Source organism: Hemiscyllium ocellatum, chromosome 49 (genome assembly GCF_020745735.1).
Source record: "Hemiscyllium ocellatum isolate sHemOce1 chromosome 49, sHemOce1.pat.X.cur, whole genome shotgun sequence".
In the NCBI taxonomy this organism is placed as follows: domain Eukaryota; kingdom Metazoa; phylum Chordata; class Chondrichthyes; order Orectolobiformes; family Hemiscylliidae; genus Hemiscyllium; species Hemiscyllium ocellatum.
In genome coordinates this window covers 5,357,616-5,385,294 of record NC_083449.1, presented here as the reverse complement: position 1 = coordinate 5,385,294, position 27,679 = coordinate 5,357,616, and the positions used below count along the sequence as shown (strand labels likewise).

The 27,679-nt window shown below is 42.8% G+C and overlaps 4 protein-coding genes across 5 annotated transcripts in view; 2 read left to right on the top strand and 2 right to left on the bottom strand.

The window, feature by feature from the left end:
• Window positions 1-640: 640 nt before the first annotated feature.
• Window positions 641-27,679, top strand: part of LOC132837100 (histone H4) — a 1,051,674-nt gene continuing 1,024,635 nt past the window's right edge. Inside the window, exons 1-2 of one of the 2 annotated variants that reach the window (XM_060856792.1) lie at window positions 641-654; window positions 5,033-5,622. In XM_060856792.1, coding sequence (XP_060712775.1) covers window positions 641-654; window positions 5,033-5,351 — 333 coding nt within the window. In that variant the 3' untranslated portion in view covers window positions 5,352-5,622. Of the gene's footprint in view, window positions 655-5,028; window positions 5,623-27,679 lie in introns of those variants that run through there. The other variant, XM_060856791.1, reaches the window with a different exon arrangement.
• On the top strand, window positions 6,460-6,922 carry LOC132837136 (histone H3). Its single transcript, XM_060856837.1, has one exon. The coding sequence runs from the start codon at window positions 6,467-6,469 to the stop codon at window positions 6,875-6,877; it is 411 nt and encodes a 136-aa protein (XP_060712820.1). The 5' UTR covers window positions 6,460-6,466; the 3' UTR covers window positions 6,878-6,922.
• LOC132837292 (histone H2A, sperm-like) lies at window positions 8,406-9,848 on the bottom strand. Its single transcript, XM_060856965.1, has 2 exons — window positions 9,819-9,848; window positions 8,406-8,897 (listed from the first exon to the last, which is right to left on the bottom strand). Exons 1-2 carry the CDS (start codon window positions 9,846-9,848, stop codon window positions 8,406-8,408), a joined length of 522 nt encoding a protein of 173 aa, XP_060712948.1.
• On the bottom strand, window positions 10,227-10,750 carry LOC132837183 (late histone H2B.L4-like). The gene has a single exon (XM_060856901.1). The coding sequence runs from the start codon at window positions 10,742-10,744 to the stop codon at window positions 10,364-10,366; it is 381 nt and encodes a 126-aa protein (XP_060712884.1). The 5' UTR covers window positions 10,745-10,750; the 3' UTR covers window positions 10,227-10,363.

Below are 27,679 nucleotides of genomic sequence, written 5' to 3'. Positions count from 1 at the left end.
TGATGCTTCAGGGGAGAAAAGTTCCCAGATTATGCAGCTTCTTCTTAAAACTCAAACCCTACAGTTGTGATAACATCTTTGTAAATGTTTTCTGTACCCTTTCGAGCTTAAGAACATCCTTTCCACAGCATGTTGACCAGAACTGCACACAGTGTTCTAAAAGTGGCCTCACCAACATCCTGTATAGCTGTAACATGATGCTCCAACCTCTGTCGTCAGTGCTCTGACCAGTGAAGGCAAGCATGCCAAACGCCGCCTTCACCATTGTGTCTAAATGCAATCCCACATTTAAGGAACTGTCTACGTGCACTCCCTAGGTCTGTTTGTTCGTAAACACTTCCTAGACTTGTACAATAAGCAGTATAGGTCTTGCCCTGGTTTGCCTTACCAAAATGCAACACTCACATTTATTAAATTAAACTTCTTCTACTACTCTGTGACTCACTGGCCCAGTTGATCAAATTTCCATTGTACTCTTCGATCACATTTTCTGTCCACAACGCCACCAATATTGGTCCTGCTCCGATCTACTACATATTGACCTGTTTTCAGGCTGACCAAGCAGAGCAGCAACCACCCTGCATCACATACGCCACCCTGAGGCGCAAAGATACGGGAGAGGATGAGGACCCAGGTCAAGATGAAGAGGGAAACGTTTATGCCAACCGTCCATGGACATTGTGAGACAGAAGAAAGCCTGTGAAGCTTCACAAATTGATCAATAGTAATCCTACCTTCCAGCAAAAAAGGAGGACAAGGAAGAGAAGGCAGAGCAATGTGACGTTTCTGTGACTAGGCTAGGCTTTGTCTCAATTCACTCAACGGGATGTCAGTTCCAAAGATGGACTTGTCTTGAGAAACCATCTGCATAACTGTCTCTCCCACAACCCTCAGTGTGTCAGTTGATCCCACTGTATCACAATCTAACTGTTAATGGCAGAGATTTCAGATTTTATGCTGTACTTTCCATCTTTTGTTTAAATTGTGGTCAGCTGGAAATAATTCAAGGCAGGATTGTTTTCCAGCCCTATCTTCATTGCCCTCTAATTTCATCACTCCCAGTACATATCCAGCTCTCTTTTCATACCTCACATGGAATCTATCTCCACCATGATCCGAGGCTGCACAATCCAATTCCTAACAACTCTGTGTAAAGACGTTTCTCCTCATCTCACATCTAGCTCTCTTACTGACAATCTTGAAATTGTGACCCCGAGTTACTGACATACCAACTACTGGTAACAAAATATTCTTCTTTCCCATGGCAAAATTCTGCATAATTTTGAACACCCCCGTAAGGTTCCCTTCTTAATTTTCTCTGCTCTAAAGAAAAGGAGCCTGATATCACTAATCTTTCCTTATATGTAAAATTATTCATTCCTGCTATCATTCTAGTAAATCTTCAATGAATGCTCTTCAGAGCTTGAAGTTCCTATCTTAAATAAAATGCCCAGAACTGAACAAAACTGATCTGACCAATGAGTTGTAGAGTGTAGCATCATTTCCTCAGTTTTATACTCAATGTCTCTATAACCACAAGGATCCTATAAGCCTTCTTCAGCTTGCCTGGCCAACTTAAGAGAATGGGAGAAAGTGAGGACTGCAGATGCTGGAGATCAGAGCTGAAAATGTGTTGTTGGAAAAGCGCAGCAGGGTCAGGCAGCGTCCAAGGAGCAGGAGAATCGAAGTTTCGGGCATTCCTGAAGAAGAGCTCATGCCCAAAACGTCAATTCTCCTGCTCCTTGGATGCTGCCTGACCTGCTGCGCTTTTCCAGCAACACATTTTCAACTTAAGAGAATGATAATCCCGAGGTCCCTCTGCTTCAGTGCTCCCTTCAAAGATGTACCATTGACCCTGCATTGCTGCCGTGTGTTTCTGTTAGCAAAATGCATTACCTCACATTTCTCTGCATTGGAATTAATCGTCAGATATCTGCTCATTTGGCCAACTTGACAATCTCCCTGTGAAGTCACTCAGCATCATCCTCCCAATCATTCATCGCCCTGGGTTAGGATCAACTGCAAATTCAGAAATTATATCCTCAACACCCAACTCCTAATCATTTATATAACCAATGTAGTTATCAATGTCAGTTACTTCTATATGCATGTAACTATCAATCTCTCCCTGTCCATTTCCTCAATGTGAATGTGAGTGTATTTACCAGTCTGTTCCTGCTCCGTGAATTGAGACTGTCAATATTAATGTATTATTGTCAATTTCTCCTATCGGTATGTGAATGCAGTTACCAATCTATGCCCCTCAATCTCTGCCTTGTCAATATGTGAACTTAAATATAGATTTCTACCTGTCGGATCTCATTTTATGAATGTGAACAGTGCAGGTACTAATATCTACCTGTGAGACTCTGCTCTGTGTATACGAGCATCGTTGTCAGAGTTTACTTGTCAGTTTATACTCTGTGAAACTGGACATGTAATTATCATTCTGTTCCTGTCAGTTTTAGCTTCGTGAATGAGAGGGTAGTTGTTAATCTGTCCCTGACAGTTACTGCAATGCGAGTGTGAGTCTTCAGTTGAGAGAAACTGACCGATGGAGACTATTAGTCACAGATTTGCATCACAGTAACTGTGTCATCATCATTTGTTTGTCTATTTCTGCAACATGAATGAGTGTGTAGTTATCAGCCTGCACTTGTCAGTGACTATTCTTGTGTATCAAAGTGAAAGCTAATAATATTCTCTGTGTCTGTGTGATACATTCTGAGATATTTGTTATGAGGGTGTTGAGACTGGATCTTCATCTTTTCCACATTTTCTGATTTTTTTTAGTTGACTGTCAGTCTGTCGCGGTGGATGGGGGAGAGAGGAGAAAGGGCGATGGCAGAAGGGAAACTGCTTTATCCTGAGAACCATTCTGAATTATGGTCACGTATTTTCTGTTTGGGAAGAGAATCTGGGATCTGTGGTATCACTGAGATATTTAGTTTCAATTTGTACCCAGACATTGTTGGTGTTTATTTTGTGAAAGAGAGTTTTATTCTACATGTCAGTCCATTTCTGTCTGATATTTTTTATACCAATATGCAACACAACAGCATGTCATCTCCTTTCTCATCAAAATCAGAGTCACTGATATGGTACAGCTCTGAAGCAGACTACTCCGTCTATCATGTCTGCACTGGGACATCAGTTCTGCAGTAATTGTTGGGAATGTGAACTTCATCCACTCATTGTCAGTGTCTCTATGGAAAGGACAATTTGGCATCAGTTCTGCTGTCATCTGACTTTTAATAACTATAGTGCTAGTTTTGATATGTTTCCCACAATCTCAATCACAGAACATTGGTCAGATCACATTTGTGTTCAGTTCTGGGCACTTTTTTTAAGGGAGGATTCTCAAGCTCTGGAGAGGGTTCATTGGAGATTTACTTGATCTTGTTCATTTATATTCACTTATGGGTTTGTGTCTGTGTAGCATAAACTCTGCAAATAAACTCTTTTCAATGATGCTTAATTGTATTGCATTTCAGTCTCAGATTATTGTTACATTTTGTGTGCATTTCTGTATAGTAGATTTTATCAAGCGCTGCTGGGCACTGCATATCCTCAGCTATGATAAGTGATGTTGAGAGTCAATTCATATCTGGAAATAATTCGGGCCTAATTTTATTCTTTTCCTTTCAGCATTCAGTGGCTGAGTGAGAGTGAGTTTGCTCTGACATGTAACTCAGTTCACGTCTCCTGTAGTGGATGAGAAACAGCCGAAGTTCTTTAATTGTTAGTGGCGGTAGGAATCATGTGTAAGTGAAAACGTAACACTCCAACAGAAAGGATTCTGTGCTGTTCTTCAGAGTCAAGGTAGGATACACAATGAACCTTTTTTTAACTAGTATAATGCAGAATCTAACAGCAGTATTGATGTAAAATGTTCGTCTTCAGAATGTCATTAGTTTTGTTTCAGTACATATTAATGTACTTTTCTGAACGCTGCTGAACTAACAATCAGTGTAAACTGAATCCACTTGCAACTAAGTGAAAGGGTGACAAACCATTCAATTGCATTGGAGCTGACATAATGTTCCTTGTACAGAAAAGACAATTGGCTAATTATTTTTTTTTCTGATGTAGACAGAACATTACCATGTTCTGTAGTGTGATGTACCATTAACTGAACTCTTAGAGTCATAGAGATGTACAGCATGAAAACAGACCTTTCCGTCCAACCCAACCACGCCCAGACATCCCATCCCTAGTCCCACTTACCAGCACCCGGCCCATATCCCTCCAAACCCTTCCTATTCATATACCCATCCAATCCATGCCCTTCATAATTTTGTAAACCTCTATGAGGTCACCCCTCATGGAGGTTTACAAAATTATGAGGGGCATGGATAGGATAAATAGACAAAGTCTTTTCTCTGGGGTTGTGTTACTGTATAGTAGGAAGGAGGAAAGGAAAAGGATTTTTATTTTTTGTCACACAGTGCAGAATATGTAAATTATCAAATTAAATTTATGGAATAATCAACATTGTTCAACTCTGCTTGAAAATAAAATGAGCAGTTTTACAAACCTACCAATTTTGGCTTTTTTTCCCCTTTCTCCACTGCTTTGAAGGGTGGTTATTAGATTCCATTGATGAATTGTGAAATTGCAGTCAGATTTCACGCTTTTTTGTGATACATCCTCGGGAAGGATAGGACAAATGCAGAGATCTTTGTAGATAATTGCAACTAATATTGTAAATAGTACATAATTACCTTTAAAAAGGTTTCTAGTTGGACTGAAATAGACAAAACAAAGTCTTCTACTGCAATATGAAGAAATGGTGAATGATGTTGTGACAAAGATGGGGCGGTAGCTCAGTCCCAGATACAGTTGGGCCTGGAGTGAGCTGGAGGCGGAGCTGGAGGATCAAAGACATTTCCCTTCCCTGTCTGTCACTCAGTTTCCTCTCCGGACCCGCCTCTCACTCTCTGTCAGCTCTTTCTCAGTCAGGTCGGGCCGGGCTGTATAAAAAAGGAAGGGGAGGCAGCTCAGCTCTCATTCAGCAGCGATTGGAGTGAAGAAGCGTGATGTCTGGAAGAGGTAAAGGAGGCAAAGGCCTGGGAAAAGGCGGAGCGAAGCGGCACCGCAAAGTGCTCCGTGATAACATCCAGGGCATCACGAAACCAGCCATCCGGCGCCTGGCTCGCCGTGGCGGGGTCAAGCGCATCTCGGGCTTGATCTACGAGGAGACCCGCGGGGTGCTGAAGGTTTTCCTGGAGAACGTGATCAGGGATGCGGTCACCTACACTGAGCACGCCAAGCGCAAGACGGTCACCGCAATGGATGTGGTGTACGCTCTGAAACGCCAGGGCCGCACTCTCTATGGATTCGGCGGCTAAGCAAACCCAAAGGCTCTTTTCAGAGCCACCCAAACCCTCCGAAAGAGAGCGGAGACCTGAGGACGGGGAAGGCAACGCATAGGGAGGGGCTACTGTACTGTTTCTTTAACGTATCATTTGTCATTTTGCCCAGACACTGATGTATTTGTATTTCATTGACCCTTCCAGAAACGATACTTTCATGAGTTTTGATGCTGCGACACAGCGGATATTTTCATAGCCTGCTTTTCCCGTGTGCCTGTTACAGACCGTTCAGGCAGCCATTAAGTTGTGTTTCGGCTGATTATAACCTGGTTAAAATAAAACATCGATTTGGTAGGCTTTTGTAATTTTATCCTGGTATAATTTCAAGATATTTAAACGGCGGGGTTGTTTTGATTGATTAACGGCGGGTAGACGTTCGGCTGTTCCGTTTGTCTGGGCTGTTTTAAACCCCGCCTTTCCTCCTGCCTGTTACAGACAGATCAGGCAATAATCCCGCCTCCTGTCTGCCCTGACAGCCAACTAGGTTTTAATCGAAAGCTATAAAGTATCTGAGTTGCGGACGAGTAATATATCTTAGTATCCGAATTCAAAGTTTGTGAGACGATTTGTAGCTCGGGTGCTCGTTGTTGTGGTTCTGTTCGCCGAGCTGGGACTTTGGGTTGCAGACTTTTCGTTCCCTGTCTAGGTGATATGCTTGGGAGCCTCTCAAGCATGCCGGAGGAAACATCATAGAAGCGCTTCACAGGAGGCTCGCAATCACTGAAGATGTCACCTAGACAGGGGACGAAACATCTGCATCACAAATTCCCAGCTCGGCCAACAAAGTATCTGAATTGCGGACGAGTGGCGTAATATATCTTAATATGTTATTTGATTTCAGGGTTTGAGGGGTAAATTCGGCGGGCATTTTGAAATTGGCCAACTGTCATTTCACGTTACCCAATCAGCCTCCAACAATTATTTTCCTGCCTTTCCTGTCCCTTCCGGTGCTGTTTCTCTGTGGGTTGAAGGACAGGGCTGTATCCAATCCCAGCTCTAGGGCGGGCTCTCCATTCCCTTAAACAGGCAGCACCGCAGCAACTTCAGCATTGACAGCAGCAGCCTGTGTGTGTTACAGAGAGTTGAAGAAAATGGCCAGAACCAAGCAGACAGCGCGCAAATCCACCGGAGGGAAAGCTCCTCGCAAGCAGCTGGCGACCAAAGCGGCCCGCAAGAGCGCTCCGGCCACGGGCGGAGTGAAGAAACCCCATCGCTACAGGCCCGGCACGGTGGCTCTGCGGGAGATCCGCCGCTACCAGAAATCCACCGAGCTGCTGATCCGCAAACTGCCCTTCCAGCGCCTGGTGCGAGAGATCGCTCAGGATTTCAAGACCGACCTGCGCTTCCAGAGCTCGGCGGTGATGGCCCTGCAGGAGGCCAGCGAGGCTTACCTGGTGGGACTGTTTGAGGACACCAACCTGTGCGCCATCCACGCCAAGCGGGTCACCATCATGCCCAAAGACATCCAGCTGGCCCGCCGGATCCGCGGGGAGCGCGCCTAAACGGAGCCTGGCCGGCCCTGCACATTCACCCCGAGAGAGAGAGAAACACACAACGGCTCTTTTCAGAGCCACTACACCATCCAGAGAGGGCGGGAAGTGATGTGATACATTAATATTATGATTATAAATTAAGGAATTAAAACGGAATGAGTTATAGGCAATATTGACATGTGCAGTGAAGTCATGAGATCTCTCGTGTTCGCAGAATTTATTATGACAGATTGTGAAATGTAAACATCGCATTGTGGTAGTGGACTCTAAATTTCCGCGAATCTAGGGAGAGGGAGCTCTGTCTAGGGTTTCATATGGCTTGTCGTTGGGGGATGGGAAAGGTTTGGCGCCAAGAGATCGACTGGTGGCTTGCGGACGTTGGTATCGTATTTTAGGAAGTGCAATAAGTGCTGAGCAAAGCATTAATGGGGAGTCGTTTAACAAGAAAGTCACAGACAGCGGCAGTCAAGTTTCAACTACTGAGATCTCCGATTTTGTTATAATAGATTGCAGGATTTAACTGATGGGGACGGGATAGAATTGGCGCCAAAAGGTCAACGGCTCACTTTCAAATTTGAAATAACTGCTAACATGTCGAAAAGGCCGCGAAGTTTCACAGTTGAGAATGCGTATGTACTTAGGCGTTGATTTGTCTATCGATGACAGAAGTACAGTTCATACAATCTCACTTTACCCCCTTTCCCTCCTTTACAGCTGAAATCACCCACGGGCATTTAATATGCTCGCTCTCTCTAGGGGCAGAGAAGAAAGCCTGTCTATAAACACACTAGTGAACAAAGCGCAGAGGGATAAGGGGCGCCCAGTAGTATTTGCTATATCAGATGTATGCTTACTGCATTGGGTCAATTCAGCTCTTCCTGATGCAGTCAAAATGAATGTGATACCCGATCGGGGACATTTGTCATTCTGCAAGTATAAATTCACCACGTGGGTGTGTTTTGCCGGGGTAGGGTGTGTTGGGGGTATGAGTATGTGCACGCGAGTGTAAAGAGGTATACGCGTATGTCAATGTGAGGGTGCAGGCCTGATTGACGGACAGTATGTGTGAACGTATGAGGGAGAGTCGCCGTGAGTGTAGGAGTATCTGTGTGCATTTCACTCAAAAGCTGTACGAATCTGTAAATCCATTTTAGATTAGAATCAGTCTGACCATTGTGGCAGAGTATCACACAGGGCAGCTTACACCTGAAAGGCATTATCTGAGCCAAAGTGACACCAGTTGTTCAAGCACGTGATGGAAGCTCCAAAAGTTAGTGCTTGCAACCAAACTTGTTGGGCTATAAGCTGGTGTTGCATGATTTCTAACTTTATACCCCAATACAATAATCAGCATCTCCAGACCAAAAGTATTCAATAACAAGGCGATAATAATTGACTAATCTCAGGTATAAAGTTCAAGCTTCTCCACATTAAAAATAAAATAAATCCGGTAGAGAAGACAGGGAAGCTCCTTTCACAGATGCCGTGAGCGGCTCTGAAAAGAGCCTTTGGATTGTCAGATACAAGAATACTCCCTTCACTTTTTAGCAGATCCAGCAGCGGCGGTTTTCTTAGGCAGGAGTACGGCCTGGATATTAGGCAGCACCCCACCCTGAGCGATGGTCACCCCTCCCAGCAGCTTGTTGAGCTCTTCGTCGTTGCGCACGGCCAGCTGCAGGTGCCTGGGGATGATGCGGGTCTTCTTGTTGTCCCGGGCCGCGTTGCCGGCCAACTCCAGGATTTCAGCCGTCAGATACTCCAGCACCGCAGCCAGATAGACCGGCGCTCCGGCACCCACACGCTCAGCATAGTTACCCTTTCTCAGGAGCCTGTGAACACGGCCCACCGGGAACTGCAGGCCAGCCCGGGACGACCAAGACTTCGCCTTGGCGCGACCTTTCCCGCCGCCCTTTTCTATCACAGACACTTTCACAGAGAATGCTACAATCCGCCCACATTGCGGCCTCTTATACCTTCGGGAGGAATGGTGGGGCGGCTGTTTCTGATTGGTCCCATTGTTCAGCCCCGCCTAATGTTGTTTCAATCCCCAATCAGATATCTGCTTCATTCCCCAATCCGGAGAGGGCCCGGGGAGGAGGGCGGGAAGTACCGGCGCCAAATCATCAACCGCTTATTTACAATTTGAAAATCCCGCCAATTCACAAACAAAGGTGTGTGTTCTATATTGAAAGATGAAGTACAAAAAACGGAGGAAGTTTTATAAAATACTCGTATCTTAAATTTAGTTTTAGTTTATAAATGTATACTTCACTTGATCTGTCTCTCCCTCATTTGCCGACCTGTATCCGTCCATTCCTGATCTGGAGTGCGCAATTTTCTAAACCTTCAGAAGCTGAAAAGAAACAGGCCAAATACTGCAGTCTGCCCTTGACATCTCGCTTCACATTTCAGTAGCACGCCGGCATTCAGATAAAACAGCACACAACATTCTTCCTGCTCAGTATCGATGGCGAACACGGTGTTTAGACAACATTGTCTAGCTATCACCATTAGTAACAGCTAACCTGATAATGCAACATTTTTAAAAAAGTTTGATTTACACATGAAAGCGAAACTATCATGGTATTCTAACAGATGAAAGACTTAACAGACAATCATTTTTTCAATGCATAATTTCAGTTACATCATACTGTAATTTTTTGCTAAAAATTCTGTGTTAGGATTGAACCCTCCACTACCACCTGAAGGAGCGACGCTCCGAAAGCTAATGTGCTTCCAATTGAAACTATTGGACTATAACCTGCTGTTGTGTGATTTTCAACTTTGTGCACCTCAGTCCATCAGCGGCATCTCCAACTCATGTTGTTTAGGCGATATTTTAAAGCTGTCCTCCCTTATTGCTGTCTCTGTCTCAGATTCAGCAAAATCACCACATTTCAATCCGGCAGCTGTTTTGGCGTTCTCTCCGTTCCCTTTGAAAGCCTCTTACCGACAGCAGAAAGCGCTTAGGTTTTTGCATTCTGAAAAATCGGATTATACCTGCGCATTGCAAATATTTTTTAAAAAAATCAGGTGAAAATGCATGCGATGAAAGATGTGGACAAGTATGTATTGTTTGCCAAGTTAAAAAAAATCACGCAAGACCAGATCATAGTCCAATAGGCTGATTTGGAAGCACTACATTTCGGAGCGCTGCTCCTTCAATAGGTGGATGTTTGCAAGCTGTGAAACGAAGTTTTAGCATTCTACTAGGGCTTTTACCAATATTAAGTAAACAAGATGAAAAATGACTCACTGACATTTAATCTGCCCAATCTCCACAGCCAGGGAAGAGTCTGTTTATGCAATCTTCCCCGCGTCATACCTCATTAATTTGCAGAACTCTTATATAAACAAATATAACACTAGATTGGTTTGTTTTAGTTTACAAATGAATCTTTAAAAAAAATTCAGCTCACTCTGGGAAGTTGTGGGTGGCTCTTATAAGAGCCTTTGGGTTGTGGACGGGTGGTTGTTTCAGTGCAGTGCGGTCCTTCACTTGGAGCTGGTGTACTTGGTCACCGCCTTTGTACCCTCCGACACGGCGTGCTTGGCCAGCTCCCCTGGCAGCAGCAGCCGCACGGCGGTCTGGATCTCCCGGGAGCTGATAGTGCTGCGCTTGTTGTAATGGGCCAGGCGGGAAGCCTCCCCCGCGATACGCTCGAAAATATCGTTGACGAACGAGTTCATGATGCTCATGGCCTTGGAGGAGATGCCGGTGTCGGGGTGAACCTGCTTCATCACTTTGTAAATGTAGATGGCATAACTTTCTTTCCTGGACCGCTTCCTCTTCTTGCCGCCCTTCGCTGGTGCCTTCTTAATGATTTTCTTCGCGCCCTTCTTGGAGGTTTGCTGGGCTTTCTTCTCATCAGCCATAGCGCCGCTCACTTTCAGACACAGAATAAGGAAAAGCGGGCTCAGCGTTCCCTTTTTATAGCCTGACGACGTCACCAATGCTAATGAGGGATGGAGGAAAGTCTGATACCTGATTGGGTAGTTTGCACACAGTCATTCCCAAACATTGAGTCTATCGGATTGGTTTACGTGGGATCCAATGCGGATCTGTCAGAATCTGCAACGAAATGTGAAGTTGATGGTGAATCTGTTCCTGTCAGTCTGACTGAGGGAGATTTGTTTCTCGCTCCGCAGGTCTGTTTCTGGTCCTCTCTCAGGGCTGGAATTAACACTGAGCTTGCCATTTTTCTCCGTGGTTAGCACTGCTGCCTCACCGCGCCAGGGACACTGGTTCGATTCCAGTTTCGGGCGACTGTCTGTGTGGACTTTGCACATTCTTCCCATGTTTGAGTGGGTTTCCTCCGGGTGCTCAGTTTTTCTCTCTCACTTCAAAGACATGCAGGGAGGTGAATTGGCTATGTAACTGCCCATAATGTTCTTGGATGTGTAGGTTAAGTGCATCAGTCAGGGTAAATACAGAATTATGGGGAATGGGTCTGGATAATTTCCACAACTTTTATTCGATGGGTAAGTTTATGATTGTAAGGTATTTTCTGGATTGGTCAGTCTCTGGTCTGAATGTGTACTTTGAATTTATTGTTCACATGTGTATAACGAGACCACTATAAGAGATTTTTCATTCTGTTTCCAATCATCTCTGGCTATCTGTTTAAACGTGTACCTTTTCACGTCAATGGTTGATTTCCCTTTGGACTTTTGAAAACAAAGTATTTATTCAGTCATTTCGTCTGAGATGTGTTCTGTTTTCTCCTTGTGGAAACAAATGAAATTGCAATAGCTGTTTCAATCTGGCACTTTGTCTGCTATTTAACTCCTCCAGTTTGGACAACAAGAATTGATACATGAATTACATACAGTCAGGGAGTCAGTCAGCATTTTTTAAGCCATGGTGAGATAACTGGATGAATAATTAGTCTGGATTTTTATTTACTTCTTTCCCTACTTAAGTGGAATACATTATGAACATGCAATAGGTTCAGTACTTTCTAATAAACAAGTAGAATTTACTTTTTGACTAAGGTGATACCATGCATTTAAAATCTATAGGAAGTTCACTTGTTCACTGGAGCTGACACACTATCCTGGACTACTTGTTTAATGAAATGCTAGTTCTCCCATCTGCGAGATCTTGGAGGTCATGACTTTTCCCATTTTTGCCAATAAACCAACTAACCTGACAGTATTCCTGTACTTTGCAAGTTATTCTGTATCCACTGTGTATTGACACCATCTCATTCTTTGGTATGTCTAGAAATTATAATTTTCCTTCAAGTCCTTCCTTACATGAATAAGGACAATAACTGGTGCAATCTGCAACTGTTTGTTCTTCTGGCAGTACAGAACTCATCTTGTTTCTTCCATTGACTTATACGGTTTGTGTACTTGGGAAGCACTCTCTACCTGTCAATCTGTGCTATTCAATGGGACTGATAATATGGTTTATTGTCCTTCAAAATTCTGCTCAGCTGTAACATACTGTGAACGGATTAGAGCCATGTTGCCTCGTGAAAAACTTGGAAACTAAAATTTAATGTTGACTACTTGGGCTGTTGTGTACATGCACTGATTTTTTTAAAAAAAGATTTTTGAAAGAAACAGTTGTGATGCAGGAAGGATGCTCACGCTCGATTGATCCTGCTTCAAATCTTTCTGCATTGTGTTACTGAGCAGTTTAAATGCTTGCTATTAAGTGGACAGCCAGTTAGCAAAGGAGAGAGTTTTCAGTTCATGTTTCCTGAAGTGAATGGGAAAGACATTATTTTCTGTGACTGTTTGCACCTGTAGAATCCACAGGCAAGTGAAATCCCAATACATGGTCATAGAACAGATCTGTGCTTTTCTTCAAAGTCAAGGAGGTAAAGCAATTGACCTTAGCAACTCTAATAGTGCAGTGTCTAACTGGGAGTAGTAATGTTAAAGTCCAGCCTTCAGAGAGTCATACAGTTGTACAGCACGGAAACAGATCTTTGGTGCAAGCTGTTAGTGCTGACCAAAGATCCTAATCTGATTTCATCCCATTTAAGATGAAAATCTCACTACACCAGGTTGTAGTACAATAGGTTTATGTGGAAGCACTAGCTTTCAGAGTGATGAAGGAGCAGTGCACTTAAAGCTAGTGCTTCCAAATAAACCTGCTGTACAAGAAACTGGTGTTGTGTGGTTCTTAACTTTGTCCACCCCAGTCCAACACTGGCACCTCCATATCATGGCTAGTTGCATTTGCCAGCATTTGGCGCAAACCCCTCTAAACTGTTCCTCTTCTTGGGTGTATTCAGGTGCCTATAAAAGGTTGTAATTGTACACACCACCTCCACTTCCTCTGGTAGCTCATTCCCTACAAGCACCACCCTCTGCAATGATAAAGTAATCTTTTTTCCACAATTCAAACTTGTGCCCTCTATTTTTGCACTCACCCACATTCAGAAAAAGACCGTGGCTATTCACCACATCATGCCCCCATGATTTTCTCAACCTGTACAAAAGTCACACCTCATTCTCGGACAGTCTAGGGAACAAAGCAACAGCTTATTCAACCTCTCCCTCTAACTCAAAACCTCCAGTCCTAGCAACAAAACATTCTGATGAGAGTAGTGCAGTATACATGGACTTCTGTATGGCCTTTGTCGGAACATAACTCCCGACTGGGGATGAAACACTAGGCAGGCAGGATTCAGACAAGTGGTTGGTATTTATTCAAGCAGAAGCTAGTTAGTGCAGGGAGAGGGCCAAATGATCTTTCTCCGAGACTGGCCTCAGAAGAGAGGTCCATGACACACTGATTTTACAATAAAAAGCAGTACTTTTTATAAACTTCCTGTTAGTAATCACATGTAATTGTCATGTTCCTCCCCTTACTTTGCATACTCTATTCTATGAGACACCTATCCAATGATTGGTATTTCTAAGGACAGCCCCAGGATTCTCTGACCCCTCAGTATTAGCGGACACTGTAATCTCTATGCAAAAGTGAGGACTACAGTTGCTGGAAACCAGAATTTAGGTTAGAGTGGTGCTGGAAAAGCACAGCATGTCAGACAGCATCCGAGGAGCAGGAAAATCGATGTTTTAGGCAAAAGCCCTTCATCAGGAATAGAGGCAGGAAGCCTCCAGGGTGGAGAGATAAATGGAGCAATCTATTTTGTTCTGGGTGTAAAAGAAGGCATTACCTAAAGCTAGCTAACCTTCACTTCCAGGTTTAAAATGCTTCTTTTCCCCTTTATGCTTTGGTATTACGCACCTATTTTTAATGTTGAAAACTCCTCTTTGTGAGAATCTTTGTCTTAATATTCTAACATATTTCAAGAAACCGAGTACTATAAGATAACTTTAGCTGTTGCATCCTCAGCTGTTTTAGGACATTAATGGGCTGTAACTAGCATCTGATATCTGTTCATTAACTGGGACAATTACCCTTTCATTTAATGTGGCTGGAGTTACTCTTTTATTGGACCTTAGGTCTTCTTGTCATTTTTACTGTCCTAGCAGTGGCTTGTTCAATGGTATCATTATGCCCCACTGAGTGTAAGTAGGCTGTTTAGCTTAGTTTCTGCCTGCCATTCTGTTTCACATCCTGCTGTTTAATTCTACTTTCCATTTACACACAGTTTGTGTTAACAGACATGGGCCACTCTATTCTGGCCAGATACAGGCCACCACTACAGCCACCGGGATCAGTGCTGGGATCCTTGCTGCTTGTTATGTAAATTAACAACTTGGATGTGAATATAGATCATATGAGTAATCAGCCTGTAGATGAGATTTTCACATGGAAGCACAAAATGTTTCAGTGCAGGTTTGGAGGGTATTGGGCCTTTTCCTGTGCCTTACTGTTCTTTGTTCTATGATATGAAAATTAGAATGTGATTGACAGTAAGGGGGATGGTCTCAGGCTACAGTATGAGTACATTGGGCAGGGCAATGGCAGACAGAATTTAATCCTGGTAAGTATGAGGTAATGCATTTTGGGAGGTCTAATACAGGAAATAATCACACAATGAAGGGCTGGTTTTTAGGGAATACTGAGAAAGAAGGGGACCATGGTGTAGAAGTCTATTGATCCCAGAAGGTGTCAGCACAGGCAGACAGGCTACTGAAGGCGGCATACAGAATGACCTGAGCTGTACAATATAACAGCAAGGAAGTCTTCTAACAAACTTACAAAACATTGGCTCATACTCAGATAGAATACTGGAATGTGCAGTTTTGGTGACCACACTATCAGAAGATTTGATTGTACTGGAGAGGGTGCAGCGGGTTGGAAAGTCTCCATCGTGAGGAGAGACTGGATAGGCCAAGTTTGGTTTCATTGAAGCAGAGGTGGTGAAGGGAGGATCCGACTGAAGTATATCAAATTATGAGAGATGCAGACAGAGTAGATCGTGAGAATCTTTCTGCCCATGGCTGATGTGTCTAAGACCAAAGGTTACAAGTTGAAGGTGCGGAGAATGCAGTTTAGAAGATACCAGAGAAAAATATTTTGATCTTGAGAGTGGGTAAAGTTTGGAACGTGATGCCTGAGGGGGTGGTGGAGTACTCTCACAGCATTTAAGCAGCATCTAGACATGCCTTTAAAAAGCCAGGATATGGTAGGCTATGGGCTAAGTACAGGTAGATTGCAGTTTGGTGTTTGTTGGACATGGTGGGCTGAAGAGCCTGATTCTCTGCTGTACGACTCTATATCTCTGTAACATCCTTGTAAATCTTTTGTGCACCATCTTAAGTTAAACAACATCCTTCCTGTAGCAGGTTGATGAGAATTGTACAAACTCCAAAAATGGCCTCACCAATGTCCTGTGCATCCACCACATGACATCTCAACTGCTACACTCAATGTTCTGACCAATGAAGGCAAGTATGCCAAATGCCTCCTTCCCTGCCTTATCTACCTGTGACTATTTCAAGGAAATATGCAACTGCTCCCCTCAGTGTCTTTGTTCAGAAACACTCGCCAAGGCCCCACCACTAAGTGTATGAGTCCTGCCCTGGTTTGCATTATCAAAATGTCCATATTACACAGAGGAGGAAGTGCTGGAATCCTTGATATGCATAAAGGTGGATAAATCCCCAGGACCTGATCAGGTGCATCCGAGAACTCTGTGGGAAGCTAGGGAAGTGATTTCTGGGCCCCTTGCTGAGATATTTGTATCATTGATAGTCACAGGTGAGGTGCTGGTAGACTGGAGGTTGGCTAACATGGTTCTGCGATTTAAGAAAGGTGGCAAGAATAAGCCAGGGAACTATAGGCTGGTGAGCCTGACATAGGTGGTGGGCAAACTGTTGCAGGGAATCCTGAGGGACAGAATTTATTTGTATTTGGAAAGGCAAAGAATGATTAGGGAAGGCAACATGGTTGTGTATGGCAAATCATGTCTCACTAATTTGATTGAGTTTTTTGAAGGAGTAACAAAGAGGATTGATGAGGGCAGACTGGTAGACTTGATCTGTATGGGCTTCAGTAAAGCATTTGTCAAACTTCCTCATGGTAGACTGGTTAGATCATATGGAATACAGGATGAACTAGCCATTTGGAAACAGAACTGGCTCAAGAGTAGAAGAAAGAGGATGGTGGTGGAGGGTTGTTTTTCAGACCGGAGACATGTGACCAGTGGTGTGTTACAAGGATCAGTGCTGGGTCCACAGCTTTTCACCATTTATGTAAATGATTTGGATGTAAACACAGGAGGTATAGTTAGTAGGTTTGCAGATTGCACCAAAATTGGAGGTGTAGTGGACAGCGAAGGTTACTTCAGAGTACAATAGGATCTGGATCAGATGGACCAATGGGCTGAAGACTGGCAGATAGAGTTTAATTCAGATCAATGTGAGGTGCTGCATTTAGGAAGAGCAAATCAGAGGAAGACTTATACACTTCATGGTAAGGTTGTGGGGAATGTTGCTGAAGAAATAAACCTTGGAATACAGGTTGATAGTTCCATGACAGTGGAGTCGAAGGTAGATAGGATAGTGAAGAAACATTTGGTATGCTTTCCTTTATTGGTCAGAGCATTGAGTGTAGAAGTTGAGAGGTCATGTTGCAGCTGTACAGGTCATTGCATTCCAAAAATGGCCTAACCAATGTGCAATTCTGGTCTCCCTCCTATACTGTGAAACTTTGAAACTTGAAAGGGTTCAGAAAAGATTTACAAAGATCTTGCCAGGGTTGGAGGATTTGAGATATAGAGAGAGGCTGTTTGCCCAGGAGCGTTGGAGGCTGCAGGATGAACTTATAGTGGTTTATAAAACCATGAGGGACATGGATAGGATTCATAGACAATGTCTTTTCCCTGGAGTGGGCGAATCCAAAACTAGAGGGCACAGGTGTAAGGTGAAAGGGGACAGTGGAAAAATTTAAAAGGGGCCACCTCTTCATGTGTAAGGTGGTGTGTGTATGGAATGAGCTGTCAGAGGAAGTGGTGGAGGCTGGGTTAATTACAAAATTTAAAAGACATCTGGATGGGTATATGAATAGGATGGTTGAGAGGGATATGGGCCAAGTGCTGGCAAATGGGACTAGGATATTTGGTTGGCAGAGATAATTTGGACCAAAGGGTCTGTTTCTGTGTTGTTTATCTCTGTGATTCTATGGCTGTGAATGTTAAAATTTATTGGAATTGGGGTGATGTGCATTGAGAATGGAGAGAAACAAAAAAAAATTGTAATTCCTTGGTAATATTTGATTCCTGGTTCGAAAATTCCTCTCTGCAAATTAAGCTCAATTCAAACTGCTCTATGACTACAGAAAGGCTGCTCTTCAGTTGGAGAATGGTAACTTACCTGTTGTTTGTCAGAAGGAACTGATCACACTTGACTTCATACCGAGATAATATTACATTCTCTTGGTCCTTCAAGTGGTTATCTGAAGGAATAGAGAGGAGACATCTCCTCTAACTCAACATTACGCGAGTTTGACAGTATCAAAGGTTTCAATGTAATATTTATTTAATAATCATTCGGCTGTTTTTCTTTCAAGCCAGTAATTCCAACAGAACCACGGGGCTGACTCTATTCTTGGCCTCAGCTGCTCTTTGTCTGGTCATTGTAACAAAAAACAAAATCTATACCAATTCACCGAGACCCAGATCCTAACCAGTACTTCCTACAGCGCCACAAATGGGACTACCTGATGCAAGTGCATGTCTAGATATGAGAGTTTACTTATCTATCTATACCTGTCAGTTCCGGCTGCCTGACTATAAACATGCACGCATCAATTTGTATCCTTCAGTTTCTTCTACGTGAATGTACATATTGATCTCTGTCCGTTTTAGCTATATCAATATCGGAGTGCAAATACCAAACGCTGCTATCAGATTTTGCTAATTGACACCTGAGCATCGTGAACAATCTGTTTCTATTGGTATGAAGTTGAAGGTATGTACTGTACCTTTAACAGAGAGTGAAAGCTGGCAAACACCTGTCTTGTGACTGACTAGCAGTCACCGAGTATGATGGAAAATTGAAAGATGTAACATTTCGCTGTTACCTAGATACCTTAGTTCGTATTTCACATTTAATCAATCCATTTAAATTATGCCTCAAGCTACTAAAATCCAATTGAATTTGTATTTTACTGTTTTGACATTATCAAACCAATGAGATGATCTGATGTTTGGGGTATTAACAAAAAAAATCAGGCATTTTGGACAATTGGCCAGAAAGAAGAATGAACTTTCATTGAAAGACTGTTATTCACAACACTCTTGATCAAAGGTACCGTTTTCACATGAAACATCTTTGCAGCCAAAGACCGAAGATGACCCAGGGAGATCTACAGAGGAAGATCGACACTGGGGATGACAGCCACTGTCTGGTTTAGAAAATTAAGTTGCTGTAAATTTAGTAGAGGCTTTATTGGATCAGAATATTGTTAAAGAGTGGGAGGTAAATAACAAATCTTCAAGCGAAAGGAGGCTTAGAGTTGTAAATAATTGTTGTTTAATGTTCACTTTCAGTGTTAAAGAACATAATTGATGCTAAATAGTGGAATTTGGGTAGTTTTCTGTCACTCATATTTTAACAGATTATTAGGCGAGGTGAGCTTTTCTGTGTGTTTGGTTTAATTAGCAGAGGGATTTACCACTGTGTTGTAACACTAATATGTCAATAGGAGTGTACAGGTATAAATTTGACCCTGTCAGTATGCAAATACAGTTATTGATCAGTACACATCAGATAATGTTCTGTGAATATGGATGTAGTAATAAAACTGTATCCAGTTTCAGCGATGTGAATGTGGGAGTACAGTTATTATTCTGTACCTAGAGTCATAGAGATGTACAGCATGGAAACAGACCCTTCGGTCCGAAGCGTCCACGCCGACCAGATATCCCAAACCCAATCTAGTCCCACCCGGCCCATATCCCTCCAAACCCTTCCTATTCATATATCCATCCAAATGCCTCTTGAATGTTGCAATTGTACCAGCTTCCACCACTTCCTCTGGCAGCTCATTCCATACACGTACCACCCTGTGTGTGAAAAAGATGCCCCTTAGGTCTCCCTTATATCTTGTAAACCTCCGATGCTCCAGGGAAAACCGACCCAGCCTGTTCAGCCTCTCCCTATAGCTCAAATCCTCTGGCAGCTCATTCCATACACATACCACCCTGTGTGAAAACGTTGCTCCGTAGGTCGCTTTTATATCTTTCCCCTCTCACCCTAAACCTATGCCCTCTAGTTCTGGACTCCCTGACCCCAGGGAAAAGACTTTGCCGATTTAGCCTATCCATGCCCCTCATAATTTTGTAAACCTCTATAAGGTCACCCCTCAACCTTCGACGCTCCAGGAAAAACAACTCCAGCCTGTTCAGCCTCTCCCTATAGCTCAAATCCTCCAACCCTGGCAACGTCCTTGTAAATCTTTTCTGAACGCTTTACAGTTTCATAACATCTTTCCGATTGGAAGGAGACCAGAATTGCATGCAATATTCCAACAGTGGCCTAACTAATGTGCTGTACCGCTGCAACATGACCTCCCAACTCCTGTACTCAATACACTGACCAATAAAGGAAAGCATACCAAACACCTTCACTATCCTATCTACCTGCGACTCCACTTTCAAAGAGCTATGAACCTGCATTCCAAGATCTCTGTGTTCAGCAACACTCCCTAGGACCTTACCATTAAGTCTAAGTACTGCTAAGATTTGCTTTCCCAAAATGCAGCACCTCGCATTTATCTGAATTCAACACCATCTGCCACTCCTCAGCCCATTGGCCATCTGGTCAAGATCCTGTTGTAATCTGAGGTAACCCTCTTCGCTGTCCAGTACACGTCCAATTTTGGTGTCACCTGCAAACTTACTAACTGTACCTCTTACGCTCGCATCCGAATCATTTATGTAAATGACAAAACGTAGAGGACCCAGCACTGATCCTTGTGGCACTCCACTGGTCACAGACCTTCAGTCTGAAAAACAACCCTCCACCACAACCCTCTGTCTTCTACCTTTGAGCCAATTCTGCATCCAAATGGCTAGTTCTCTCTGCATTCCACGAGCTCTAACCTTGCTAATCAGTCTCCCATGGGAAACCTTGTCGAACGGGTTACTGCAGTCCATATAGATCACATCTACTGTTCTGCCCTCATCAATCCTCTATGTTACTTGCTCAAAAGCCTCAATCAATTTTGTGAGACATGATTTCCCACACACGAAGCCATGTTGACTATCCTGAATCAGTCGTTGCCTTTCCAAATACATGTACATCCTGTCCCTCAGGATTCCTCCAACAACTTGCCCACCACCGAGGTCAGGCTCATTGGTCTATAGATCCCTGGCTTGTCCTTACCGCCTGTCTTAAACAGTGGCACATCTGCCAACCTCCAGTCTTCCGGCACCTCACCTGTGTCTATCGATGATAGAAATATCTCAGCAAGAGGCCCAGCAATCACTTCTATAGCTTTCCAGAGTTCTCAGGTACACTTGATCAAGTCCTGGGGATTTATCCACCTTTACCTGTTTCAAGACACCCAGCACTTCCTCCTCTGTAATCTGCACATTTTGCAAGATGTCACCATCTATTTCCCTACAGTCTATATCTTCCATATCCTTTTCCACAGTAAATACTGATGCAAAAATACTTATTTAGTATCTCCCCTGTTTTCTGCTGCTCCGCACAAAGGCCACCTTGCTGATCTTAATTTCCTCCTTGTCAAAGGGAGTGTAATTGTCAGTCTGTACCTTTCAGTCTCTGCCGTGTGAGTACAGAGAGATATTTACTAATCTGTGGCTGTCAGTTTCTGGTTGCTGAATAGGTTTGCGTAATTGTCAATCTATCCCTGCAATGAGAGTGTGTGAGCTGAGTTTTCATCTGTCACTACCAGTTTCAGTCTTGTGAATGTCAGAGTTCAAGTTATCAATCTTTCCCTGTCAGGCTCTGTAATATCAGTGTTTGAGTGTATTTATTCATCTTTTCCTGTCAGTTTGTGTGCCTGTAGTTATCAACATGTAACTCTCAGATTCTGCTATATGAATGAGGCTGCAGTTATCTACTTGATTTGATCTGACTTGTTAATGGCACATGCACGAGTTGTAATGAAAAGTATTGTTCTGTGTGCTTTTCAGGCAGATCATATCATACAAAGTGCACCAGGGTAATAGAACAGAATCCGGAATACAGTGTTAATGGTGCAGGGAGAGAGATTAATATTAAAATTTGAGTGGTCCATTCAAAAGTCTGATGACAGCAGGGAAACTGTTCTTGAATCTGTTGGATGATGTATTCAAACTTCAGTGGTTTCCCCCTGACAGAAGAGGGTGGAGGAGAGTATAACTAGGGTTGGATGGGTCTTTGATTATGTTGGTTGCTTTCTCCGAGTCAGGGGGAGGTGGAAATGCGGTTATTGGATGGACGGTTGGTTTCTGCGATGGACAGAGCTGTGTTCAAACTCTCTGCACTTTCTTGTGGTCTTAGGCAGCACAGTAGCCATACTCTGCGATACACCCAGACAGGATGCTTTCCATGGGACAATTTGGAAGAATCTTTTCAGACATGCTGAACTTCCTTAGCCTGCTGAGGAAATCTACTTGGTGAACGTGTTTAGGTAATTAGGCAAAAGTGAGGACTGCAGATGCTGGAAACTAGAGTTGAGATCAGAGTGGTGCTGGAAAAGCACAGCAGGTCAGGGAGCATCCGAGGAGCAGGAAAATCGATGTTTCGGGCAAAAGCCCTTTCTGGTGAAGGACTTTTGCCAAAAATGTCAATTTTCCTGCTCCTCAGATGCTGCCTGACCTGCTGTGTTTAGGTAATTGTCAATCTAAGACTGCCAGTTTCTGATTTGTGAATGTGAGGATTTAGTTCTTCACAGTCACTGTCAGTTTATGCTTTGTGATGGTTTAATTAGGTTCCTTCCCCATCAGGCTCTGTAACAAAAATGTGAGTGCATTTATCAATACTTGTCAAAGGGCTTTTGTCCAAAACATCAATTTTCCTGCTCCTCAGATGCTGTCTGACCAGCTGTGCTTTTCCAGCACCAGTCGAATCTAGAAGTTCTTTTGTGAACATATGAATGTGGTTATCAATTTTTTATGATAGTTTCTGCTCTGAGACTGTGAAAATGTATTTCTTAAATCTCTAAATAAAAACCCAAAGAACTGCAGATGCTGGAAATCAGAAACAAAATTAAATTGCTGGAAAAGCTCAGCAGGTCTGACAGAGCCTGTGGAGAAAATTAGAGATAAAAATTTCCAATCAAGTAACCCTTCCTGAGAACTGGTGGTAGCCAGGAAAATATTAGTTTCTGTGCAGAAGATAGAGTGTGTTGAAGGGTATGGAGTAAATGATATATGGAGATAGAATCCATAGAGGGGGAAGAACAGTTGGATAGACAAACAAGTGGATCACGGTCAGATGAGGAGGGTGAATAGCTGTTAATAGGAACTGTTAGTATACTATTATACACCAACAATTACAATGTGATAATACTGCCTGGTGGTGTGGGAATTCGGGTAATGACACGGGAGAGCTCTGGCTCTAAAGTTGTTGAACCCAATATTGAGTCCAGAAGGCTGTTGAGTTCCCAAGCAGAAAACGAGGTGCTGTTCTCCCAGCTTGCACTGAGCTTTGCTGGAGCAATACAGCAAGCCTGAGACAGATGTTGGCCAGGGAATAGGGTTCTATGTTGAAGTGGCAGACAATTGGAAGCACAGGGTCTTTTTTTTCCTGGACAGAATGTAGGTGCTCTGCACAGTGGACACCTAATCTACACTCAGTTTCCCCAGAATACATAGGACCACACAGCAGCTAGGAAAATGCCGACAATCAGTTCTGAGGAAGGGTCACTTGACCTCAAATGTAACTCTGATTTTTGTCATCAATCTCAACCTGTCAGTTTCTCCCTTAAATACGTGAGCGTCATTATCAAACCGTACAAGTAATTTGAAACAGAGTGGTATCATCTGTTCCTGTCAGTCTCTGCTTTGTGAATGAGAATGCAGTTTTCAGTCATCCTCTGAAATGTCCTGTCATGTGCATGCAAGTGTGATTGAACAATCTGTCCCCGTTATATTCTGCTCTGTATATCTCAGGATGTAGCTATGAATCTGTCAACGTCTAGTTTATAAATGTGCAAATGCATTTATCAGACTGTACCTGCCCATGTTTGTAAAGTGCATGTGGGGAGTGTGAGGGGTGGGGTGTGTGTTTAAGTATCATGCTCTCCCTTTCAGTTTCGGCAGAGTGAATATGTGAGAGCAGCTATTAATCTATGCCTGTCAGTTCCCGTTGTGTCCACATGAGAGTTCAGGAATTGATCTATCCTCATCAGTTTCTGCTATCTGACTGAGTCAAGCGCTCAATCAGTACCATCACTTTCAACTCTCATGCATCAAGGTTGTTTAATTCACTGACAACCAATAATATTCTAAGAGTCCAATGATGACAACAGATCTAGTCTTGGTTGCCTGAAAAACCCATCTGGTTCACGAATGTCCTTTAAGGAAGGAAGCTGCCATCCTTACCTGGTCTGGCCTACATGTGTCTCCAGATCCACAGCAATGTAGCTGACACATAACTACCCCCTGGGCAGTTAGGGATGGGCAATAAATGCTGGCCGAGTTAGTGACACCCTCATCCCATGAATGAATTTAGGAAACAGAATTCTCTGTGATGACTGTGATCGATTCTGTGATAGGTGACTTTAGGGCGTTGTGATTGGGCCTGAATCTCTTCTGCATCAAGTCATTTATGACAGAGTCACAGCATTGGTACAGCCATTCAGCCCATTGTGTCCACACTGGGACATTCTGATATTCACCTGTTCTCCATAAGAGTTTCCATTAACTGTTGGGATTCTGAACTTTATTCACTCACTGCCTGTATCTCTATCTAATACAAATGAGAGTGTATTTCTGCAGTTACCTGTCTTTGATAACTATAGTGCCAGTTTTGCTTGTATGCAACATACATCAGGGAGTGTATGTGGATCTCATTCTCTTTCCATCTTCAGTTGTGTTTTTTTTTGGTCTGAGCACAGAATAAACTCTATCAATATTCACTAACCTTTTGTGATTGAGGGATTAATATTGGTTCAATATTCATCTTTGTCATGAATCTGAATTTTATTGCATTCAATCTGAATTTTATTGCACTGTGTTTTTTAAAAATATTTTGTATTTGCAGGAGTCTTTATCAGTTGCTGCTGGACACTACAAGGTGTAACATCTGACACTAACTGAAGTGATTAATGGTTTGGTGAGTCAATTTATAACTGTCCATATTTGGAATACCTGGGCCTAAATTTCATTCTTTTTCCGTTTCAGCATTAACTGGCTGTGAGAGAGTGAGATTTCTGTTGTGCTGCCAATCTGTATCACTTTAAAGGAGTGACACTGGTCTATATCACACTGACACTTTTTTTTAATGTCGCCTTGTGTTTCCCATTCTGTATGTCATGATCTGACACACTTTGTGAGGTGGGTTTAATGCCTTATAAATCAGTGTTTCATATACTATAAAAATATGGAAATGCTTCTGCATAGCTCAGGCCCTCAACTAGGATGTGAGTGTGAAGAAAGTATGTGTTCATCAGCACCAGGCTGAGTGTGAGAATGGTTTCATTCACTCTCTGATACTAGATATCAATGAGCTCCTTATACTTGGTTATTGTGTTTCACAGTGCTTCAGTGTCATTCAAATTGAAGCATGTCCCTTTTAGGAACTGCAAGAGTACTTCATTGTTCAAACTTCTGTTACTTGACCTGAATGAGGTACTATTTACTGTCACTGGAGTCAGCTCCTGTCAGTGAAAGTAGACGTGTTTGTATATCTGTTAAATCTCTGGCACTGCACATTTAGTTTGATAATGTCCACAGCCAGTGTTCTTTATCTTTAGTGCCGAGGGGATCCATGGACAGGTGAGCATGCATCACATTGCAGCAGAAAAGCATCTGGCTTTTCTTTAGAATCAATGGTAGAAAACAATGGACTTTTGTAACTCCTATAGTGCAGGAACAATGGGGATATCAAGGTCTGGTTTTCAGGATGCTATTAATTTTGCATAGCGACATATTTTAACCAATGAATTAATAATCAGTATTAACCAAACCCACTTGCAACTAAATGAACACTTCAACTGCATTGCAGCTGACTGACCACAGTGTTCCTTGTACAGGAAAGAGAATTGGCCAATTCTATTTTGTTTACCCATGTGGACAGGATCTGGTGCAAGCCATTAGCAGACTCTTGTATTGCTCTATGGTAGGGAGGGGGAAATAAAAAGGACTTTTATTTTCCACCATTTTGTGAAGAATATAGTTCAATAAATTGAATTTGACAATTTAAATATCAACTCTTGTTGAAAAAAAAAAGCAAGCACCTTGGCAAGCTGACCAATTTTGGCTTTTTCTTTTATTCTGCAATGCTTTAAATAGTAATGATCCAATTCCAATAACTCCTTCACAAAACTATATCCTGCTTCCTTGCTTTTTTGGTTGTATAATGTGTCAAGAGGAATATAGGGCTCTTCATAGAAAATCAAAATAAATTTTGAAATACATATGGAATAATTTTAAAAAATGCTCTTGCTGGACAGAAAAAGAAAATAACTACAAAATGATGAAATGGAGAATCATGTTCCGATACTCATGGGGATGACAACTTCTGTGCTGCCATGATATTTTTATGGAAAGGGAATGCTGGTTGAAACGGATTAGAATTGTTAGCTCAGTCAACTGTTTTGTTATGGACTGTCTTTGATCAGTCAGATTTAATAATTTGAAGAGACTTATTCTGTGCTGTAAATTTCTTTGATTTGACATCTGAGAATAGAAATCAGTTTGATGAAATGCTTTCTGCTAGTTGTGGTGTATATGGATTTTCATTACTGTTAGATGTTGGAATGCGTATTTTAGGATGGTGTACAAATTTGCAACTATTGTAAATCAATCAGTAGCTGAGAGAGAATGGTGTGTGTGCATATGCATGCAAGCACAGATATTAAGGGCGGGTTGGAGATGGTGGTTGTCTGTATGTGTATATTCATGTAGTCAGCATTTTCTCTACATCAGGTTTTGGCTCAGAGGTTCATCTGGAATTTACACAGTTTAATTGTTGTACCTTTTGCATAGCACTTCTATTTATCAAAAAAAAATGTCCTTCTCAGTTACTGAATGCTGAAATTTCATTCTATATCTGCACTCAATATCTCCTTGTTCACCTTGATTGTAACTTTAAAATTGCCTTTACTACATGTGGAGTTAATGCAATTCCTGAATGTATATGTCATATACAGTCTATCCCTCTTCTGATATTGCAAATGATAATTGACTATGCATAATGGCACTTATTGAAACGGATCTGTTGTGCATTTAGTACAGGGAGAAATTTAAAAAATATATTTCATCAGTTGTGTTTGACTCTTGGATTGAATGTGTACTTCTGGAAATTGAGCTCAATGTGTGTCTGGCTCAATCCACTCAGACAGAGGAAAGGACGTTCTCCAATCTGACAACAGTAACATACCTGTTAGTTGATAGAAGCAGCTGGTCACACTTGGCTTTAAACTGAGGGAATATGCATTATCTTGGTCCATCAATCATTTGCCTGGAGGAAGAGAGATATTTCCTGTAAATCACCATCAGCTGGGGGAAAAGACATCAACTGATCAATGCCAATTCAACTCGTGATCATGAAAATTCTGTGTTTTTAAACAGGGCAAGGTGAACAGAGCAAGGCCCGGCTACGCTCAAGCACTGAGCTCCTCCCAGTCTTTTTTTCTGTTTGCGAAATTCTAAAACAATTTACTCAGGTACAAAAGCTAACCAACATCTACACAATTTCATAAGTCGAATGATTACCCAGTTCAATATTCAGCTCCCAATACACTAACTGTAGAAGGAAGAACAACGGGCACTACTATCACATTTAGATATACAGTATTGTCCTGTATTCCCCAACAATTCAATGTCTATTCGCAACAAATAGCGGCAAACAGAAGCCAAACAATGAATCCCCATCAGTGTTTAGGGGAATAAAAACCACAAGAATGTCCCACAGCAGCTTCTTCCCGCTCTGCCTCCCTCAGCAGGCCCACACCCAGCCCAAGAAAGGCCTCTCTCTTCCCCCCAGCCCGCTCACTCCAAGTTCCGGGACCAGTTCCTGTTCCGCTCGGCCTCTTACAAACAGCCCCCGGTTCTCCCTGAACTCATCCCGAATCAATCCCGGTCTCGGAGCCCCCTCTGTGTCCCAGGCTCCCATCCCGATGTGCTGCTGGAAGGAGCCTGCTGTTCCCTCGCTTCCCTGGGCGCTGATCTCTCCATTGCGGTCTGTTTCAAACAAACCTCTTGTACTCACTGAGTAAATGCTCTTCAATGGCAGCGCTGGGGGGCGGGACTCACG

Excerpts from the sequence above, each read along its gene's own strand:
- LOC132837292 (XM_060856965.1), bottom strand. The coding sequence starts at position 9,848 with ATGCAAAAACCTAAGCGCTTTCTGCTGTCG. Across the intron at positions 8,898-9,818 it reads CTAAGCGCTTTCTGCTGTCG|GCGGGGCTGAACAATGGGAC; the intron begins GTAAGAGGCTTT and ends AAACAACATTAG.
- LOC132837183 (XM_060856901.1), bottom strand. The coding sequence starts at position 10,744 with ATGGCTGATGAGAAGAAAGCCCAGCAAACCTCCAAGAAGGGCGCGAAG.
- LOC132837136 (XM_060856837.1), top strand. The coding sequence starts at position 6,467 with ATGGCCAGAACCAAGCAGACAGCGCGCAAATCCACCGGAGGGAAAGCT.